Source organism: Caretta caretta, chromosome 1 (genome assembly GCF_965140235.1).
Source record: "Caretta caretta isolate rCarCar2 chromosome 1, rCarCar1.hap1, whole genome shotgun sequence".
NCBI lineage: Eukaryota > Metazoa > Chordata > Testudines > Cheloniidae > Caretta > Caretta caretta.
In genome coordinates this window covers 125,248,134-125,271,082 of record NC_134206.1, presented here as the reverse complement: position 1 = coordinate 125,271,082, position 22,949 = coordinate 125,248,134, and the positions used below count along the sequence as shown (strand labels likewise).

The 22,949-nt window shown below is 42.6% G+C and overlaps 1 protein-coding gene across 1 annotated transcript; it reads left to right on the top strand.

The window, feature by feature from the left end:
• Positions 1 to 17,283: 17,283 nt before the first annotated feature.
• LOC142070162 (uncharacterized) lies at positions 17,284 to 18,851 on the top strand. Its single transcript, XM_075123503.1, has 2 exons — positions 17,284 to 17,926; positions 18,314 to 18,851. Exons 1-2 carry the CDS (start codon positions 17,347 to 17,349, stop codon positions 18,832 to 18,834), a joined length of 1,101 nt encoding a protein of 366 aa, XP_074979604.1. The 5' UTR covers positions 17,284 to 17,346; the 3' UTR covers positions 18,835 to 18,851.
• Positions 18,852 to 22,949: the final 4,098 nt, after the last annotated feature.

The following is a 22,949-nucleotide window of genomic DNA, read 5'->3' as shown; positions in this document are numbered from 1 at the left end:
GCTGCACAAGTGAAAACCCAGAGTACAAACTCAATGGGCTTAGCCATCTACATGAGGATTGTCGCCTCTCAGGAAACAAAAGAAAGCCCCAGAATATTCCAGGGGATCCTGAGGCCATAAAACTGGACAGCTGGCAGTGTATTCTGAGCACCTGGCAGATTTCCCAGGACAGCTACCTCAAAAAAGGGGTAATTCTGGGGAACCCTGGACATGATATAAAATGCAACAGGGATGAAAGACATTAAAAATCAGTTGGAATATGTTCTCATTATTGTGTTAAAGTGCAGCTCTTACAAAATTGAATGGTATTTTCAGGGGGGAGGGATAGCTCAGTGGTTTGAGCATTGGCCTGCTAAACCCAGGGTTGTGAGTTCAATCCTTGAGGGGGCCATTTAGGGATCTGGGGCAAAAATTGGGGATTGGTCCTGCTTCAAGCAGGGGGTTGGACTAGATGACCTCCTGAGGTCCCTTCCAACCCTAACCTTCTATGATTCTATTTCAATCTATTATATTGTTAGATGACGGCCACCAAGGAAAAACAACAGGAACCAGTAGATGTTTGCCTGGGAGCTTAAACAAGGCTGGGATGAAAAAGGCAAACAAATTCTCCTTACAGTAGCATGATTGTCAAAAAGAGCACACAAAAAGAATCAGCCTGCTACACAGAGTGAAGTAAGTGATCTCTTCCCATTATAATCAGGAGACAGAGCCTGTGATATCTCTAGGAGCTCAATCTAAATAAGGCTTTATCTTCTCGTCTCTTTCATATTATGAATAAAAACATGAAATTAGTTTTATGTCAGAAGAACAACCCTTAAGACACTTGTAACTTATAATTATAATTTCTAAGCTGTTTGGCTTGTCAGTATCGACGTATTCACAGCTCCAGACTTCCAGCACTTTATAGACTGAGACATGCAGCACTAGCTGTTGAAAATTAACTATGAATCTCTTATCTGCATTCTGATTTATTAACTACAGTGAAAAACAGAAAGTAAAAAAATATATTGTACATTCATACCATGCTAGCAGAGAAGAAGTTATTAGCTGTGTCTAGCATCTAACCAAGAAACTGCTCACTAGGGGTTTCTTGATTTTTAAAAGAATGAAATAAATTTCCAGAATTTACCAATCACTTGTAAATGTTTTTCAGTCGTTTGCTCAAGATTAGAACTGATCCACTAGAACTTCAGGCTGCGGCCAGAGTTTCATGGTGAAAAATGAAGAAATGCTGCAGGCTTTTTTGGAAAAAGTTTCCTGTGCAAAGTTTCATCCCATTTCTAGAGCTAGACAGAAACTAGCAAGTATTTTTATTAATATTTTTGAAAGAAAAACTTTTTTTGAAATATTCATCTTTTTTTTACCAAAAAAAAAAAACCTGGAAAGGTTTTCAGTTTTTGTTTTTTTTAATTAAAAAACAGGATATTTACCCAGTAAACAAACATTTTCTGGAAAAAAAATTCTTTCCAAACTAGGCCACTTTTCTCCCAAAAAATTTCAACCAGCAGCCACTTCGCTTAGTTCTGTATTATTTTAACTTTTTCAGACATTTTCTTGGTGTTTTCTTTAAATTACCTGTTTTTGTGGCAAATATTCTACAGCACAAGTGAAAAGACAATGATTATTTTTAATTATAGAATCATAGAATCCTTGGACTGGAAGGGACCTCGAGAGATCATCTAGTCCAGTCCCCTGTATTCATGGCAGGACTAAGGGTATGTCTTCACTACCCGCCAGATCGGTGGCAGCAATCGATCCAGCGGGGATCAATTTATCGTGTCTAGTCTAGACGTGATAAATCGACCCCCGAGTGCTCTCCCGTCGACTCCTGTACTCTAGCACCATGAGAGGTGCAGGCAGAGTCAACGGGGGAGTGGCAGCAGTCGACTCACCACGGTGGAGACACCATGGTAAGTCAATCTAAGTACGTCGACTTCAGCTACATTATTCACATAGCTGAAGTTGCATAACTTAGATGGATTCCCCCCCACCCCAGTGTAGACCAGGGCTAAGTATTATCTAGACCATCCCTGACAGGTATTTGTTTACCCTGCTCTTAAAAATCTCTTAATGCTGTCTATTGCTTTAGTATTCTGGTACCTTTTCACAAAAATAGATAAATACCCAAATTTAGCTAGTGTCCCTTTATATGTGAAACTTTTAAATAATAAATATAATAAAACATCGCTTGTATACCGCTCCTCTTCCACAGATCTCAAGCATGTAACCAAAGAAGGTAAGAATCATTATCACCATTTGATGGGAGGAGAAACTGACACACCGAAAGATGAAGTGACTTGTCAATGGTTACACACCAGATGAGTTGCAGAGCCAGGGAGAGAACCAATATCTCCTGATGCCCAGTCCAATACCTATCTGCTATACCACACAGCAATGCTTTACCCAAGAGCACAACAATAGCTGTATTTAATAAGGTTCCCATTCTAGTCTCATTCTCTTAGCCACAAGAAGATATGAGGAGTACTTGTGGCACCTTAGAGACTAACAAATTTATTTGAGCATAAGCTTTCGTGAGCTACAGCTCACTTCATCGGAGCTGTAGCTCACGAAAGCTTATGCTCAAATAAATTTGTTAGTCTCTAAGGTGCCACAAGTCCTCCTGTTCTTTTTGCGGATACAGAAGAACACAGCTGCTACTCTGAAAGAAGATATGAGTGCTATGTAAGCTGCACACTTAACCCCAAGTGAGAAGTGACCCTGTGGTGATTCCCTTCTACTGCATAAGGACTGGTGCGTAAAGAGAGTCCCAACCAGCATTTTCATCAAGCAGCGCTGTGGCATGCAGCTCTAAACGGGGTGAAGAAAAACAGCTGATCCTTAAAACTTCCTGAGCAACAAAGACTCTTTTCCTCCATCCCCTGAAAAAAATATTGCATATGATTAGAAATGAGTCAACGCAAGAAACATTTATCACCTAAACTCTGGGAGTTCCATGAATATCAGACTCATTTCTAAATCACTCCTGATTTTTATTTGCAATATCAAAACCCAGTGCCATGAATTTGAATAACTAAACCACCTTCCTACCATTTAGTAATCAGATTCATAATCAGATCTGGGATGTTCACCCTCCCCCTTCTCTTTGTGAAAAGAGCTCCTCTAACACATCTCAGGTTCAGCCAAATACAAAGAAAAATATGAAATGAAATTTTTGAAGCTGGAACAAATGAAAACAAAGAAAATGTTCTTGACTCACTTATAAAAAAAAACACTCAGCAGTTAATAAACTCTTGGGATAGGATGGGGTAAAAATCTTGATCACAGATTTGTGATTTATATTGACTATAACAGATTAAAAGTTAAAATTTATTTGTAGCGTAAATCTAGTAGATTAGCATGTAATGTATATTCTTTTTTTTTTAACCACAGGAATAGAATGCTCTAAAGATTTTATCCCTCAAAATGCTATCTACATCTTTTCCTTCATATTGGTTATTTGCAAAATGATTAAGTTTGACATGGGGTGCCTCTTAGTCAAATCCTTTTTTAGAAAATAAAAAAGGCTGCCACTTTTTATCATTTCGTAACATCAGAAAGTCAGTAAAATCTTCAGAGCTATTGTGTCTTCCCCATGTGCTCCTCTCTCTCTCTCTCTCTCTCACCAGATGTTTGACTTGTCTCATGTAAAAGACAAAATTGAGTTACAGCTTCAGAGTGCAAGATTTGCAATGTTTTCTACAGTTTATTAATGTTAACCAAATAAAAATGACATTAGTGAAAAAGATCTACATGATACCTCAGAACTCCCAAGATTAGGCCAGATGGTCACTTCTAACGGATATAATCTAGTAAAAGTCTGTTGAGAGACAGGCTATTGATTGAATTTCTGACTTTAAATGCAAGCCCCATATCTACACATGTCCACACTGATATCAGTTGCTTGAAATCCAATACAGAGGTGTAGATTGGGAGATGATGTTAGTTGCTACCTATTAAAACTGTCAATTCCATCTGTTGTCTAGCATCCGATGAAGTGAGCTGTAGCTCACGAAAGCTTATGCTCAAATAAATTTGTTAGTCTCTAAGGTGCCACAAGTCCTCCTTTACTTTAAAACGGTGCGTGTAGTTTTTAATAGATCAGTATTAGATTAAGTGGCCATATATTAAGGTTCTTATTGGCTGGGAAGTCTGGCTAAATCTGTAATTAAATAACGCAATGGAACAGGAGCTCTGTTGGTTGGAATTGGACCAAAATTCACATCAAGCAAATGCTATAATTTAAGATTGCAGGAATAACCAGATTTCCTCTAAAAAAAAGTATTAGTAATGCACAATGTTACTGAAATTCTCTTCAGAACCAAGCATATAATGATGAAAATGTAGAAGTATTATGATTATTGTGCTATCCACATGGTGCATTACATGGTACATATATGGTACTTCAGTGACCCTCTGCACCTCTGCCAAACGGCCACAATCTGATAGCATTCCCAGAAGAATTGTCTCAAATGGCTGGTGACAGCTCCATCAAAACAGGGCTGGGATTTTGTAGTCCTGAAAGTCCCACCTTCTTGCTGAAATAAGGTTGAAAAACATGGCTGCTCACCCAAGGGTATGTAAAGGTGCTGGCTCAATATTCACCCTCTCCAGAGGTGTGTAACTACTGAAGATACTAAAAGTTGAGAGACAGCAGAAGAGAGAGGCATTTCCCGGATTACCAATATGACATCAGACAGCTGTTGCTGTTTGGACATAGTCAAACAGAGAGGCTGCCCTCATCTAGCCATAAGTACCAGCAGGACTGCAGGAAAGGGATAATTGCTGGGTCCAAGGAAAGGAGGTGTGGCAATAAACAAACTAAAAATGAGAAAGGGCTAGGTTAATAATACAAAGAATTGGCCTCAAAGAGAGATATACACTACAATGCTTTGCATGTTTTATTGTGGCATGCAGAAACAAAACGAACACAACCAGCATGCTGAACAAGCAGCATTATTAATCCTCCGGCTCCATGGAAAAAGGATTAGAAGTGAGTGTTCCATAAAAACTGATGGTTTATTTTTCTCATAAAGTTGTTTAGAGCGAATAAATAATCTCTAAACTGCTGACCATTGCTCGACTAATAGCCTCAAAAAATTGAGTTGAATATTATCTCAAATGAAATATTATATTGACTTCAGCTGTGTTCATGCCCCTTTCATGCTCATTTCCTTAGAATGTTCCAGTTTATACAGGAATGTTCACTGCAGCAACCTGCATGGAACTTGAAGGGAAGAACACAGGTTGCAGGTGGGAAGTGTTTGAAGGAGGAGCCAGGAAGCTGGTCTTTGTGCACATGGCTATAATGCATTTACAGCATCTCTGTAAACAGAGAGATGAATGGGTTGCAGGGAATGTGGGAGGACATACATATATGAATTGAGCTACATGTATTATATCTTCTATATTATGATTTCATATTTATATTTGTTTGCTACGTTGTTGAAAAAGTAATGCAAATGTCATGATCAGAGTAACAGAGTCGAACACCAGAAGGGATCAGCAGATCGTCTAGTCTGACCACCTGTGTATCACAGGCCACAAACCTGCAGGCTAAACCCAACAACTGAAATTAGCCCTCAGGAGACTAAACTATTACAAGCAGAGAATAAGAGGGACCGAGGTGCACCAATGCCCTAGGATCCTGCAATGGCAGGGAACTGATTAAATGAGATATACCCAAATGAGGGCCCCATTATGAGCCTGTATGTATCTTTGAAAATGTAAGACAAAGTGTCCTGGCACAGTGGATGTCCTTGTGACCCTGATACACCTGACAATCCTAATAAATGTGCTTTCTGCTCTGAACAGAACTGCATCAGAAGGCAAACTTTCACCAGTCACTTGCGAACTTCACTACTATTTTTAAATAATATAGATCAGATTTTCAAAAGAGCTCAGCACCCAGCAGCTCCCATCGAGAACATCCCAATGGGAGCTGCTCTATATACAGTTGAAAATCAGTCCATTCATATGCCGGAATGGGAGCTGAGCTCTTTTGAAAATTTGGCCTAGATTTTGGGTGCTGAGCACTTTTGAAAATTGGGCCCTATGAGTCTAAACTACTTAATAATCCCAGTATAAAAACTAAAATGCCTCCTAGCAGTCTGTTCCCTGGTGACGGGCATAGCTAATTTTTTTTCTGATTTTGCACAGTAAACATCATCAGGCCAGTTATGTACCTGACCGTGCAGTCCTTTCCATGAATACTGACTGCTTGCATGAGTAAGAATTACTGAGCTCAGTAAAGGTTGCAGAGTCAGGGCCAGCATTTTTTTCCTGTATTTTCAATTCCACACAGAGTGTCCTGCCTGATAAGGAACCACTGAGTAAGACTGTCCTTTTTGAAAGTTATTGCAACTACTGTTCTTTTTGCAAGTTATTTATGTTTACTTATTTGTGATATCACTTAGTACAATTCTTCTCTGCTCAGATCATTATTATAACAACGACTGTCACAGATGCACTCACAAGAACCCAGAGAAAAGACTGCTGCAACTCATTATCATTCAGTACCATAATACTGAGAGAGATTAGAAACGCATAATAGAAGCTGAGAGAAGATGTACCTAAGGGCATGTCTATGCTGCCCCACAGTTCGGACTATGGGTGTGTGAATAGCAGTGTGTATCAAAGTGCTGTGCTGTAAATCCACCATGTGGATGCTGCTGGTGTGAACTAAAAGTTTCCCACTAACAAGTCTTCTTCAAACAGGACTACATTAATGTGAAGTGGGAACCTTGCAGTAGAGGAGACGAGAGTAGGAGTTGGGAGATGTGGGGGAAGGAGTCAAATAGTGGAGGAAAGATAAAAACAGAGGCGGAGAGGGGTTGAGCAGGCAGGGATGGGGCTTGCATGCAAGCAGAAGGGGACAGAGACAAGCTAGGGGCACAGGGGCAGAAAGGTCTATGACGACTAGAGTACATACCCCTGCAGAACCTGGATCTGAACCCAGAGTCCTCAGTCTCTACAATCCTCTGCTGTCAGCAGGGGTCAGCAATGTGTCCATACATGGAGAAAAGTGTCTGTGGTAAAAATTTTGAGGCCCATGGTAATTTTTCAAAAATGGAATGACTGAATGACATAACCCCCCCCCCCCCCAATCCGTCACTAAGTACAGTAATTTTGTCAAGTGTCCATTACGCAACATGGTGGTGCCAATCCCTGGCTGTCAGCAAATAGTTGTGATTGAAACCAGCTGACGATGGATATGTCTCATCCCCTGTCCGGTGATGGGCCCACATAAAGTATAACAGGCTTCTACTGTTACCAGTTACTCTATTAGTTTAGGTGGCAGAGATCTGTGCTGTGAACCTGAAGGGGATTTTAATATCAAAGGTTAAGATTTTCAAAAGAGACTAGTAATTTTGCATGCCTATATTGTAGGGCAGTGGTTTCAACCCGGGGTACCCATGGGGGTACTCAGAGGTCTTCCAGGGGTTACATCTACTCAGCTAGGTATTTTCCTAGTTTTAAAACGGGCTACATAAGAAGCAGAGTACAAGCTAAAATTTCATACAGACAGCAACTTGTTTATACCACTCTATGTGCTAGATCAGAAATTCTCAAACTGTGGGTGAGTTTATTTCAATGGGCATCACCAGGGCCAGTGTTAGACTCTCTGGGGCACAGAGCAGAAAGTTGACGCCCTAGCCCCACCTCATGGGGCTGAAGCCCAGGCCCACATTTTAAGTGAGGTGAAACTTGGGGGCAGGCAAGACAAATCAGACTCCTGAAAGGAGTACAGTAGCCTGGGAAGGTTGAGAACCACTGGTTTGGGGTGCCAGCTTGATTTTCAGAACATGCTGAGCATCAAAAAGTTAGACACCCCAAAACTGAGATACCTGAGATCACTATTCACTTTTGAAAATCACAGCAACAACACATGACCCTTGTGCTGACTGTTTGATTTTTCATATTTATAAAAATTAAAAGGGCATTTTTCAATTGCTACTAATAATGTAATATTGTAATGTAATGTAATATTGTAATATTGTACCACCTAGGAACCTCGGTCCTGGATCAGACCCCATTGTGCTAGACACTGTACAAATACAGAACAAAAAGACCGTCCCTGTCTCAGAGAGTTTATAGTTTCAGCATAAAGCATCTCCAAAATTTCCATCCTGCCGGACCAAAGTGACATTGAATTCAGGAAGCTGGCCACAGAAATTAGGTCCAGAATGCCACTGAGAACATGGGGCCTTGTTTATTTGGACTTTGTAAAAAGAACAGATACAAAACTCTTTTTAGTTGGTGTCTCCTGTTTGCTTAGGAAAATATCTAGAATAGGACAAACCTTTGCTTGCATAGTTTTTTAAAAGACATGAACTAATCTACAGTATAAGGCTCTGATGACTAGTGGTTATGAGCGGATGTTGCATTGCCTGTGGAATAACATTTCCCGGTTTTACTTTCTTTGAATGGGTTCCTAGCATTACCAGTTATAGTGTTCAGAGAGAATAAGGCCTGACCACAATGATGTCTCCACATCATAGCACATAGAACAAGGGCGGTGGTGGGGTGTGTTAGGTTTGTAAAATTCACTTAGGAATGGAACTATGGGTATGTCTGTACTGACATGAGACACCCGCATCTGGCCTGTGCCAGCTGACTTGGGCTAAGGGGCTCAGGCTAAGGCACCAGTTAATTGCAGTACAGATGTTCAGGCTTGGGCTCTAGAACCCTGCGAGGTGGGAGGGTCCAAGAGTACTGCAGCCAAAGTCCAAATGTCTGCACAGCAATTAAATGGCCCCGCAGCCTGAGCTCCGCTAGCCTGAGTCAGCTGGCCTGGGTCAGCTGCACGTGTCTAATGGCAGTGGAGACACACCTTGCGAGGCCCTGTGCTTTCTCCACTGCCTGGTGCTAAGGGTAGGAAGCAGTGGAAATGCTGTCCGAAAAGAGCCAAGTAAATACAGAAGAGAGGAGTGGAGCCTGTGAAGCATCTTCTCTCCTCTCCCAAGTTCTCCCAAGCCAGTGGCATTGAGAACATGCTTGTGCTTCTAGGAGTGGCAGGACACAAAGCCACCAGTATTATCAATATGCTCGCCTTTAAAACCAGCAGGTCTTAGAGCACAAAACCCCATGGGAGTTTAATCTTCAGCCCAGAGCTTCCACCCTCTATCTTCCTTGGGGGAGAAGAGTTAAAACCAAAGCCTGCCTCATTTAAGTCAATGGGAGTTTTGCCATTGACTTTGATATGAGCAGGAGCAGTCCCTTGCCATGTGATTTTGCAAAGCACTTGCCTAATGGTTCGAAAACATGTACCTATCTGTTGATTTCAATGGGAGCACAACTGGTCCAATAAGGAACACCTTTAAAAAGCCCGCCTTTTGTGCACAGCTGTGGACAAAGCAGGGAACTCCTAGTGGCATAGATACAGTATTGCCAGCCCCAAACGTTCAAAAGTAATGAGTTGGGTGCCCAAAATGATTACACTAGTTTAAAAATCATGAGATTTTAAAAAATAATAACTCTGGGATTCTTATTGATTGCCATCTGGGATCATAGTCTGTAGAGTTCATGTTTTCAAGCTTTCCTCTGCAACATGAGGGCTAGAAACTTAGTCTTATTTAAATACAGCTGAGAGTCTCATCTAATCACATGATCCCAGAATCTGGGGCTTTAAGAAAAGCACCAATTATTGCACGAGTCATGACAAAATCATGAGAGTTGGCAACACTGTAGCAAGATGCCAAACAGAAAATTTCAGCAGTTTTTGTCATTATCCTTTTTCTTTTTTAAATAATAATACTCCCACAATTATTTTATTTATAAAACACCCTCTTCTAAGGGTTCTCTGAGTGCTGTATATTAGTGCATTAAAAACAATAAAAACGTTAGTATAAACCTTCCTTGACAAACTTCCAAAGAAAAGAATCTTTCCGCTATTGTCAAAGGAGTTAGGATTCTATCCACTATTTGGATTTGTCTGTTAGGAACACCTAGCTCTTATGTATCCTGTCTTTTACCCACAAACTCAAAGCACTCTCCAAAGAAGGTAGGAATCATTTGTCCGCAGTTTACAAATAGAGAAACTGAGGCACAAAGAGGTGAAGTGACTTGTCCAGGATCTACCAGTAAGCCACTAGTAGAGCCAGTTCTGGAACCCAGGGTATCCTGAATTCCAAAGCAGAGCCCTAGCTACTGAATCACGTTGCACCCCCTGTCTTTAATAGGTTACTTGCTTATGCCATTTATATGAAAATGTCAATACAAATGTAATTTATATACACACATTTAACTTAGGCAGAGAGCAGTAAAAGACAATCATGTCTGGTTTGATTTTTTTTTTTTTAATAAAGACAAGTATCACGTATTTGAGAAAAACACTGCCTATTGTAGGTGTTTGGAAATATGAAAATCTAGGTGCTAATACAAGTCCGAATTAAATGTACGAGTCTGAATATGATATTTGTTATTGTCTAATGTTGTTTTTAGCTCAAACTGCAAGACAGCCTCAAACCAGACACCTCTGGATCTTTCATAGAATAATCTTCCCCACTCTCCGTACAGATTTCCCTGACATCAAAAATATGGCTCAGTGATCAGTATATATTGGATTGCAATTTAACAAGCTTTTATCATTCACTGTTAGCATTAGCCTGAATCTCTTGGCTTGTTGGGAGTTAATTGCAAAAGGTTTTATGATACACGTAATTGGTTCAGTCATCTTTCTGTACCATGAACCCAACCAGACTGCCAGTATGCCCTGAACTCAAATACAAGGTAAGAGCCCATCAGTTATTTAGTATGTGCTAGAAGTTTGCATTTTCTTTTTTGCTCCATGTGAAAATAGTTAACCACATGGAAAGGGTTCCACCCCTCCACTTTGCAAAATGGTGAAATTAAGTTTTCCGTACAGCTACCAGGGGACCGCAGTAAATTACCCTGGTAACAGAGTTTACATTGATTCTGAAAAAAGCACTTGTCCATATGTAACAACGATAACCTTTTAGAAGGTTTGGAAAACAAATCTGACACCCCATTAAAAGGCAAATGATTTTTTTCTCCACACAAGAAAAAGAAACTTTTAAAACATAGAAGGCTATTAATAAATAATGGGGCTTTTTTATAGGAAAGTCTGACATGAAAGCTTAAGCTATAAACTGTATCAGAGGCAGTATTTTGACTTGTGGGGTTTATTTGTCAAAGCAGGGAGATGGGAGCTCATTTTTATTAGCTGCACAAAAGATATTTTATTGAATGTCACATTGTAATTTGATTTTAAAAGGAATAGAAAAAAATTACATTTTCTCAGATACATAATACTGCAAAAACATGATATTCATACTAACCACTAACACAATAAGAAGTAATGAAAGCCCTCCAAACTATACTCTAGTGCTCTATCAATGAGAGTGTATCTTTTCAGTTTTCAAGTACCAGAATCTTTTTCCTGAATTCAGCTTGACCTATAATTGTCAGAATTAAAAGTCATTTTGTCCAAAACATATAGATACATATACAAATAATTAAAAAGTTAAATAATTTTATGAGTTTTTTAATATTTCAAACTTTATTTCTTTATTTTTTTAATGAATTTGGTAAACTTTTCCATGATGAGAAGACTAGTAATAAACAGCAGCGTATGACTGGGAATAAGAAGACCTACTGTCAGCTGTGGTCTGTTCTTTACTCCACAACTGACTTAGGTTAAATAACTTGCCTAAAGTTTTTTATCCTATCTACAGTATTCCTCAGTTTCCAGATTTTGAATACCTCTTCTAGTTCTGATTCCAGTTCTGTCACACACTTCTGCTGAGACATTGGACAAGTCACGCAACACATTCTACCTAAAGAAACAATAAGTAACTAAAAAGTAAAATCTGGCGGGCCAGTTTTTCTCAGCTGCAGCAAAAAGAAACACACAGGAAAAAGGTCTTTAGACAATGATACATATTTTAACTGTTAACACTTCTACTAGACCTAAACTGCTAAATTAGAGTATTTACTTTATCATGGAGCTCAGCTGGCATCACGCTCTGGCAGCTGCTAGAGCTCAGACTCCCAGATGCTGGATCCCTGCAAGAAAAAACAGAGGGGGGGGAAAACATTACAGGGTTTACAAAAATCACCCTGAAAACAGCAAGTAGTAGGATGTATACACTGTGCTAAGCTATGCCCCATGTGCATCCCCACAACCATCCACCCACAGTTGCTTAAAATTCACCTGACCCTGCTCTGCAACTTAAAGGCTTGTTCATTCCCCTTCTCTCGTCTCTAGATCTTATTATGTACAGTATTATTATTTAATATATAGCACCCAGAAGCCCCAGTGTCACCGCCCCATTTTATGAAGCACTGTGCAAACACAGCAAGACATGGCCAATGCCTCAAAGTGTTGACACTCTGAGAAGATCACAGAAGGAGACAGAAGAGAGAGAAAACAAATGTTCCACCATACTATAAAATGGACCTGAAGCTTTCAGATGGGATTTTAAAAAGCACCTATGGAATTTATGAGCATAGATCCCATTGACTTTCAGTGACGCTTGTGCTTCTAAGTCACTTAGGCACTTTTGAAAATTCCCAACTCAGATTAAATGAACTAAGTGTGCACTACACACGTATTAAAAAGTCCCAGGAAACTAATAAGGATTAACCAAATAGGACTAATAAGGATTAACCAAATAGGACTGCATAGAAATTCAACAGGCCTCTATAGAAATTATTCTAGAGAGAATGTTTCAAAAGGGTCAAAGGGATTTAGGAGCGCAAGTCCCACTGAAAGTCTCATGCTCCTAAATCCCTTATGTGCTTTCGAAAATCTAATAAAGAATGGTTTAATTTTCATATTTATTTGCAGCCATCGATAGATTCCATGGCAGAGCTCTAATTCTCCAATTCATTCTACAAGATGGGTAAAAATAACCAATAGAAAGTGTATCATTTTCTTCTCAAATCTATTTGAAAGCCTAGCCTCAGCTCAGAAAAATGAAAAAAGAACACAGCATTAATAACTATTGTAAAAGTTAAAAACCTGGCACCTCTCATGTGGACCACACCACCACTCTGAACTGGCTGTTTTCACTACAGCAGGGGCCAGGCTTTCACACACCCCAGCAACTGGGAGATATCCCTTCTAGGCCATTGTAGTTATCCAGTGCTGTGAGGGCATATTCCCTCAGGATGCATGTATGCCGTCCCAGGCAGGCCAGAACCAGTGACTGGAATAAACCATTGGACTAGCATAGCATGGGGTACACATTATCTATTCCTCTGCTCTGTGCCTCTACATGGCTTCAGGGTAGAGCACTTTTCAAATGTTGTGTCACTCCTCCGACTGTACCTGCACAGCTGTGTGGCCTCATCCCAACCAGTCTTATTAGCATATGCTAGTAGATCATTAGCATACCCCATTGTTAGTTAATATATCCTAACCGTTGCTGTGCATGAAAAAGGGCCCACAGCAAACTATACCAGGGAATACGTAAGTGTATTCAGCTGCCCAGCTGACTCCATTGGTGTCCCCAGTGATTCTCCCTCTCTCTCTGCCTCCTCTCATCATTCACTTTAGGGCAAACACATACCAGATTCCCTGCAAAAACTACCTTCTGGTTTACACTTAACCCAACCCATAACTAGCTTGCATGTGCCCAATTTATGTTGGTCTTGAGGGATTCAGAACAGAGGCTTTGTGTGCCTAACCCCGACGTAAGGATATGGGATAACCCCTGTTATCCCGGCCAGTCTTTATGCACCCATGCTTCAGTGTGCACATGCTCTGGGTGAACGAAGCCACCCCTTCTGAAAACTGTGAGCATTCCCTTTTCTCACTTATACCCCACAATAAGCATGAAAATGGCCCTTAGCAGCTGCACAAGCTTTTGGAAATTCAGTCTTTACCTCTGTTTGCCTCAGTTGCCTGTTCTGTAAAATGGGATAAGAACATACATCTAAATCACTGTGGTATTATCAGGATCAGGCAACATTTGTATGGCACTTTGACATCTTTAAATAGAGCTATAGAAATGCAAAGTGTTGTTGCTATTCTCTTTGGAGTTATCAGATCCACGGTTTTAGTTAAGCCTCATCATTAATTATAAAAATAGTAATTCCTAAGAAATCAATTTCACCAGTTTTTGAAATTCTTCAGATGGTGACTAGCAAGTCAAATATCTGAGTAACTCCTTGTTTGTTTTATCAAAAGGATTGACACCAAATCAGACTTATTTTAGTTATTGTGTCAATTCTGTGTCAGTCAGCATTTCTATGGAAGGAAGAGACAGGCTTTGCATACCACAGCAGGTGTTTAAAGATACACCGTAGGCATGCTACCATCGCTGTTCATTCCGAGCACATATTCCCCACCTGTGTCTTCCACCCTGGCCTGTAACAAGGAAGAGTGTGTGTGGAGTGAATGAAAGATGAGGATGGCCTCTTTATGCCTGGCCCTCATAAATTCCATTTGCTTAGCAGCTAATTTTTGTAGGGGATTCAGTTATTTCTGCACATTTGGAGGCGTGACTGTAGATCCTCACCAAAAGTAGCTGGCAGGGATTAGGATGGGCAGTGGGACTGTCTTTTGCATAGGCATGCAACATTCTCTTGCACAGCCATGTGCATCACCCCAATTTGGGGGGGGAATAACAATTGTTTCTTGGCCTATACCAATCCTCACTGAAGTCAACAAGTTTCAGAGTAACAGCCGTGTTAGTCTGCATTCGCAAAAAGAAAAGGAGTACTTGTGGCACCTTAGAGACTAACCAATTTATCTGAGCATAAGCTTTCGTGAGCTACAGCTCACTTCATCGGATGCATACGTGCACCCGGCTTGCTCGCACCCTCTCTCCAGCGCTTAGACCTTCTAAGGCAGCCGGCTCCAGAGGGGACCCGCACTGGAGAGAGGGTGCGAGCAAGCCGGGTGCACGTATGCATCCGATGAAGTGAGCTGTAGCTCACGAAAGCTTATGATCAAATAAATTGGTTAGTCTCTAAGGTGCCACAAGTATTCCTTTTCTTTTTGTGAAGTCAACAAAAGTCTTTCCCCAATGGGAGCTGGCCTGGGCCTTGTGTGACTGCAGGTTTTGTAGCATTGTAGCATTTTATTTTTTATAATTATCGTATTTTAATTTGCATGGAATCCTCGGGGTTCTCTCTCCTTGCTTTTGCCAGCAACTAAAAAAAATAACATATTAGTTTCCTTCAGCTGTGTTAATAATTATATTCAGACCTTTTGCAATGTGAACAATCTTAATATTTTTTTCATCCTGTTGAAATTCACACTATCAGAGTTACATTGTGTATTATTCCTTATCCCTATTAAGAGTAGATAGATTTTATTTTTACTCATTACTACTGCTTTTTTAGCTACTTTTCCAAAAGTTAGTTTTCATTAAACTGGAATATCACTTTCAAAAATGAAGTGTTCCTCTGTCATGTGAACGCTATTAAAAATGTCCCCTTTTGATGTACAACCCCTTTAAATCTCTCTATATATGTGAAAGTCATCTGGCTCTAAAGCAGGGGTACTTATTCGGGTTTTTTTACAACCTGCAGAGAATAAAACTAATAAATATTTCTAGTTCTTCAAAGATTGATTTATTATCAGTTCCAAAAACATGCCTTTTCATTTGGAAGTCATTTGCTCAGTTATGATTACATATAAACAGCTGCTAAGGGTCAACATAGGCCAGGGTGCTTGTTACTGCTTGCACTCCTTATGAGTTTAGCTCAGTGTGGCTAGTATGGGTGTCCTGGGATTTCAAAGTCTGTACTGATTACCTGCAAACGCCTCTTTAAAATCAGCAGAAGCAGTCTAGGGATTAATGGTGCCAAGGCAGTCTGAGGCACTGTAGCAATGCCTGAGGTCATAAAGTGAGCAATGACAATTGTCCTGTCCTTGCTGATTTTATCACTCTCAGAGTTTTTTAGCATCACACAGAAGTCAAAAGGAGTCTTTGGATCTGAGTGATACTATCATCTAATATGAAGGGGTTTTTTTTTGTTTTTCAGATAGGTAGTATATCTTAGTTACATTGACTGTATGAACTTTACTCTGGAGCATTGCACCTCTTAGCTAACTGTTCTGATTTTTTAAAAACAAGTTACATGTTATAGAAAGAAAGAAAGGAAGGAAGGAAGGTGAATATTTTCACAGTTATTTGATTTGTCACTTAGGATATTAGGAAATCACTAAACATGCACAAAATTATAGGTCTGTTAGGTCTAAAAAGTATCCAATAGCCCCAGCCCTGGGGAAAACAGTGATATTAACTATTAGGTATATGAATAGTTGGGAACTAAGTCACATACTTTTCACCTCTAGACATTTAATATCAAATCCTGGCTTAGGTAAAAAATTAAAAAGATTTCTCATCCCTGGCACACGAATGCATCAGGACACCAATGCAGGGTTGGCACTCTGTGCTGAAGATCTGGGGATGGAGCTGAAGAAGTATTCAGGATTCTCGTGCTATGAAAATTTTGAATGAGAAAGATTTCAAGGAATACTGGGAATTCCCCTAAAGTGACACCAAGGATGAATCTGGCCTTCAGAGTAGGATTTTGTATATTACATTGATGCACAGCAAAATATTTCATCACAAGAAGGATATACTTTTTTTAAATGCCTTAAAACTATTCCCAAATGAGGAAGTATCTCTCCAAATGAGTGAGATGTGGCAGATCTACAAATCAGAACTGAGATGCATTGGTAGAACTGTGCAGAGAAATTTTCACAGTGGCTGCCCACGCTGTTCCTGGCTCAAGCCAGTGCTAGTAGCCATATTTCATATGGATTAAATCCACTGTCAAAAACAAATAAACCAACCAGCAGTTCAGGTTCACGGTGCTCTAGCAAATAATTTGCTATTCTGAACACCAATAAGTACAGCATATATGTCAAAGACCTTTCATAGAATCATAGAATATCAGGGTTGGAAGGGACCCCAGAAGGTCATCTAGTCCAACCCCCTGCTCAAAGCAGGACCAATTCCCAGTTAAATCATCCCAGCCAGGGCTTTGTCAAGCCTGACCTTAAAAACCTCTAGGCCCTGGTCTACACTAGGACTTTAGGTCGAATTTAGCAGCGTTAAATCGATTTAAACCTGCACCCGTCCACACAATGAAGCCCTTTATTTCGACTTAAAGGGCTCTTAAAATCGATTTCCTTACTCCACCCCTGACAAGTGGATTAGCGCTTAAATCGACGTTGCCGGCTCGAATTTGGGGTACTGTGGACACAATTCGATGGTATTGGCCTCCGGGAGCTATCCCAGAGTGCTCCATTCTGACCGCTCTGGACAGCGCTACTCAGATGCACTGGCCAGGTAGACAGGAAAAGAACTGCGAACTTTTGAATCTCATTTTCTGTTTGGCCAGCGTGGCAAGCTGCAGGTGACCATGCAGAGCTCATCAGCAGAGGTGACCATGATGGAGTCCCAGAATCGCAAGAGAGCTCCAGCATGGACAGAACGGGAGGTACGGGATCTGATCGCTGTTTGGGGAGAGGAATCCGTGCTATCAGAACTCCGTTCCAGTTTTCGAAATGCCAAAACCTTTCTGAAAATCTCCCAGGGCATGAAGGACAGAGGCCATAACAGGGACCCGAAGCAGTGCCGCGTGAAACTGAAGGAGCTGAGGCAAGCCTACCAGAAAACCAGAGAGGCGAACAGCCGCTCTGGGTCAGAGCCCCAAACATGCCGCTTCTATGATGAGCTGCATGCCATTTTAGGGGGTTCAGCCACCACTACCCCAGCCGTGTTGTTTGACTCCTTCAATGGAGATGGAGGCAATACGGAAGTAGGTTTTGGGGACGAAGAAGATGATGATGATGAGGTTGTAGATAGCTCACAGCAAGCAAGCAGAGAAACCGGTTTTCCCGACAGCCAGGAACTGTTTCTCACCCTAGACCTGGAGCCAGTACCCCCCGAACCCACCCAAGGCTGCCTCCTGGACTCAGCAGGCGGAGAAGGGACCTCTGGTGAGTGTACCTTTTAAAATGCTATACATGGTTTAAAAGCAAGCATGTGAAAGGATTACTTTGCCCTGGCATTTGCGGTTCTGCCTTTGCAAAAGGTTTCTGGGGAGGGCAGCCTTATTTCGTCCTTCATGGTAGGACACTTTACCACTCCAGGCCAGTAACACGTACTCGGGAATCACTGTAGAACAAAGCATTGCAGTGTATGTTTGCTGGCATTCAACCAAAATCCGTTCACGCGGTGGGAGGAGGCAAAATGTGACCTTGTAAAGAAAGCACATGTGCTATGTATGTAATGTTAACAGCAAGGTTTACCCTGAAAGAGTGTAGCGACTGTTTTATAAAATGTGTCTTTTTAAATACCGCTGTCCCTTTTTTTTTCTCCACCAGCTGCATGTGTTTCAATGATCACAGGATCTTCTCCTTCCCAGAGGCTAGTGAAGCTTAGAAAGAAAAAAAAACGCACTCGCGATGAAATGTTCTCCGAGCTCATGCTGTCCTCCCACACTGACAGAGCACAGACGAATGCGTGGAGGCAAATAATGTCAGAGTGCAGGAAAGCACAAAATGACCAGGAGGAGAGGTGGAGGGCTGAAGAGAGTAAGTGGCGGGCTGAAGACAGGGCTGAAGCTCAAATGTGGCGGCAGCGTGATGAGAGGAGGCAGGATTCAATGCTGAGGCTGCTGCAGGACCAAACCAGTATGCTCCAGTGTATGGTTGAGCTGCAGCAAAGGCAGCTGGAGCACAGACTGCCACTGCAGCCCCTCTGTAACCAACCGCCCTCCTCCCCAAGTTCCATAGCCTCCACACCCAGACGCCCAAGAACGCGGTGGGGGGGCCTCCGGCCAACCAGCCACTCCACCACAGAGGATTGCCCAAAAAAAAGAAGGCTGTCATTCAATAAATTTTAAAGTTGTAAACTTTTAAAGTGCTGTGCTTAAAGTGCTGTGTGGCATTTTCCTTCCCTCCTCCACCACCCCTCCTGGGATACCTTGGTAGTCATCCCCCTATTTGTGTGATGAATGAATAACGAATGCATGAATGTGAAGCAACAATGACTTTATTGGCTCTGCAAGTGGTGATCGAAGGGAGGAGGGGAGGGTGGTTAGCTTACAGGGAAGTAGAGTGAACCAAGGGGCGGGGGGGTTCATCAAGGAGAAACAAACAGAACTTTCACACCGTAGCCTGGCCAGTCATGAAACTGTTTTTCAAAGCTTCTCTGATGCGTACCGCGCCCTCCTGTGCTCTTCTAACCGCCCTGGTGTCTGGCTGCGCGTAACCAGCAGCCAGGCGATTTGCCTCAACCTCCCACCCCGCCATAAACGTCTCCCCCTTACTCTCACAGATATTGTGGAGCACACAGCAAGCAGTAATAACAGTGGGAATATTGGTTTCGCTGAGGTCTAAGCGAGTCAGTAAACTGCGCCAGCGCGCCTTTAAACGTCCAAATGCACATTCTACCACCATTCTGCACTTGCTCAGCCTGTAGTTGAACAGCTCCTGACCACTGTCCAGGCTGCCTGTGTATGGCTTCATGAGCCATGGCATTAAGGGGTAGGCTGGGTCCCCAAGGATACATATAGGCATTTCAACATCCCCAACAGTTATTTTCTGGTCTGGGAATAAAGTCCCTTCCTGCAGCTTTTGAAACAGACCAGATGCGAGCATCATGCACCTTTCCCGGCCATCCCACGTTGATGTTGGTGAAACGTCCCTTGTGATCCACCAGAGCTTGCAGCACTATTGAAAAGTACCCCTTGCGGTTTATGTACTCGGCGGCTTGGTGCTCCGGTGCCAAGATAGGGATATGGGTTCCGTCTATAGCCCCACCACAATTAGGGAATCCCATTGCAGCAAAGCCATCCACTATGACCTGCACATTTCCCAGGGTCACTACCCTTGATATCAGCAGATCTTTGATTGCGTGGGCTACTTGCATCACAGCAGCCCCCACAGTAGATTTGCCCACTCCAAATTGATTCCCAACTGACCGGTAGCTGTCTGGCGTTGCAAGCTTCCACAGGGCTATCGCCACTCGCTTCTCAACTGTGAGGGCTGCTCTCATCTTGGTATTCATGCGCCTCAGGGCAGGGAAAAGCAAGTCACAAAGTTCCATGAAAGTGCCCTTACGCATGCGAAAGTTTCGTAGCCACTGGGAATCGTCCCAGACCTGCAACACTATGCGGTCCCACCAGTCTGTGCTTGTTTCCCGAGCCCAGAATCGGCGTTCCACAGCATGAACCTGCCCCATTAGCACCATGATGCATGCATTGTCAGGGCCCATGCTTTCAGAGAAATCTGTGTCCATGTCCTGATCACTCACGGGACCGCGCTGACGTCGCCTCCTCGCCCGGTATCGCGTTGCCATGTTCTGGTGCTGCATATACTGCTGAATAATGCGTGTGGTGGTTAATGTGCTCCTAATTGCCAAAGTGAGCTGAGCGGGCTCCATGCTTGCCGTGGTATGGCGTCCGCACAGAAAAAAGGCGCAGAACGATTGTCTGCCCTTGCTTTCACGGGGGGAGGGAGGGAACGGGGGGCTGACGATATGTACCCAGAACCACCCGCGACAATGTTTTAGCCCCATCAGGCATTGGGATCTCAACCCAGAATTCCAATGGGCAGCGGAGACTGCAGGAACTGTGAGATAGCTACCCACAGTGCAACGCTCCGGAAGTCGACGCTTGCCTCGGTACTGTGGAAGCGCTCCGCCGAGTTAATGCACTTAATGCACTTAGAGCATTTTCTGTGGGGACACACACACTCGAATTTATAAAACCGATTTCTAAAAAACCGACTTCTATAAATTCGACCTTATTCCGTAGTGTAGACATACCCTAAGGAAGGAGATTCTACCACCTCCCTAGGTAACGCATTCCAGTGTTTCACCACCCTCTTAGTGAAAAAGTTTTTCCTAATATCCAATCTAAACCTCCCCCACTGCAACTTGAGACCATTACTCCTCGTTCTGTCATCTGCTACCATTGAGAACAGTCTAGAGCCATCCTCTTTGGAACCCCCTTTCAGGTAGTTGAAAGCAGCTATCAAATCCCCCCTCATTCTTCTCTTCTGCAGGCTAAACAATCCCAGCTCCCTCAGCCTCTCCTCATAACTCATGTGTTCCAGTCCCCTAATCATTTTTGTTGCTCTTCGCTGGACTCTCTCCAATTTATCCACATCCTTCTTGAAGTGTGGGGCCCAAAACTGGACACAGTACTCCAGATGAGGCCTCACCAATGTCGAATAGAGGGGAACGATCACGTCCCTCGATCTGCTCGCTATGCCCCTACTTATACATCCCAAAATGCCATTGGCCTTCTTGGCAACAAGGGCACACTGCTGACTCATATCCAGCTTCTCGTCCACTGTCACCCCTAGGTCCTTTTCCGCAGAACTGCTGCCTAGCCATTCGGTCCCTAGTCTGTAGCTGTGCATTGGGTTCTTCCGTCCTAAGTGCAGGACCCTGCACTTATCCTTATTGAACCTCATCAGATTTCTTTTGGCCCAATCCTCCAATTTGTCTAGGTCTTTCTGTATCCTATCCCTCCCCTCCAGCGTATCTACCACTCCTCCCAGTTTAGTATCATCCGCAAATTTGCTGAGAGTGCAATCCACACCATCCTCCAGATCATTTATGAAGATATTGAACAAAACCGGCCCCAGGACCGACCCTTGGGGTACTCCACTTGATACCGGCTGCCAACTAGATATGGAGCCATTGATCACTACCCGTTGAGCCCGACAATCTAGCCAGCTTGCTACCCACCTTGCAGTGCATTCATCCAGCCCATACTTCCTTAACTTGCTGACAAGAATACTGTGGGAGACCGTGTCAAAAGCTTTGCTAAAGTCAAGAAACAATACATCCACTGCTTTCCCTTCATCCACAGAACCAGTAATCTCATCATAAAAGGCGATTAGATTAGTCAGGCATGACCTTCCCTTGGTGAATCCATGCTGGCTGTTCCTGATCACTTTCCTCTCATGCAAGTGCTTCAGGATTGATTCTTTGAGGACCTGCTCCATGATTTTTCCAGGGACTGAAGTGAGGCTGACTGGCCTGTAGTTCCCAGGATCGTCCTTCTTCCCTTTTTTAAAGATTGGCACTACATTAGCCTTTTTCCAGTCATCCGGGACTTCCCCGGTTCGCCATGAGTTTTCAAAGATAATGGCCAATGGCTCTGCAATCACAGCCGCCAATTCCTTCAGCACTCTCGGATGCAACTCGTCCGGCCCCATGGACTTGTGCACGTCCAGCTTTTCTAAATAGTCCCTAACCACCTCTATCTCCACAGAGGGCTGGCCATCTCTTCCCCATTTTGTGATGCCCAGCGTAGCAGTCTGGGAGCTGACCTTGTTCGTGAAAACAGAGGCAAAAAAAGCATTGAGTACATTAGCTTTTTCCACATCCTCTGTCACTAGTTTGCCTCCCTCATTCAGTAAGGGGCCCACACATTCCTTGGCTTTCTTCTTGTTGCCAACATTCCTGAAGAAACCCTTCTTGTTACTCTTGACATCTCTGGCTAGCTGCAGCTCCAGGTGCGATTTGGCCCTCCTGATAACATTCCTACATGCCCGAGCAATATTTTTATACTCTTCCCTGGTCATATGTCCAACCTTCCACTTCTTGTAAGCTTCTTTTTTATGTTTAAGATCCGCTAAGATTTCACCATTAAGCCAAGCTGGTCGCCTGCCATATTTACTATTCTTTCGACTCATCGGGATGGTTTGTCCCTGTAACCTCAACAGGGATTCTTTGAAATACAGCCAGCTCTCCTGGACTCCTTTTCCCTTCAAGTTAGTCCCCTTTAAATCAAGGGTGGGATTTTCAAATGCATTCAAGTGACTTTGGAACCGGCATCGTATTGACTTTCAATGGGACTGTGCTCTGAGGTCACTTGGGTGCTTTCAAAAGTCCCATTTTAAATTCATGGGAGCCCTTTGAGGACCCGAACATGTATTCACTGGGCATGCAAAACTTCCACTCAAATCAGCAGGAGCTTGGGATCACAAAGAATAGTGCAGG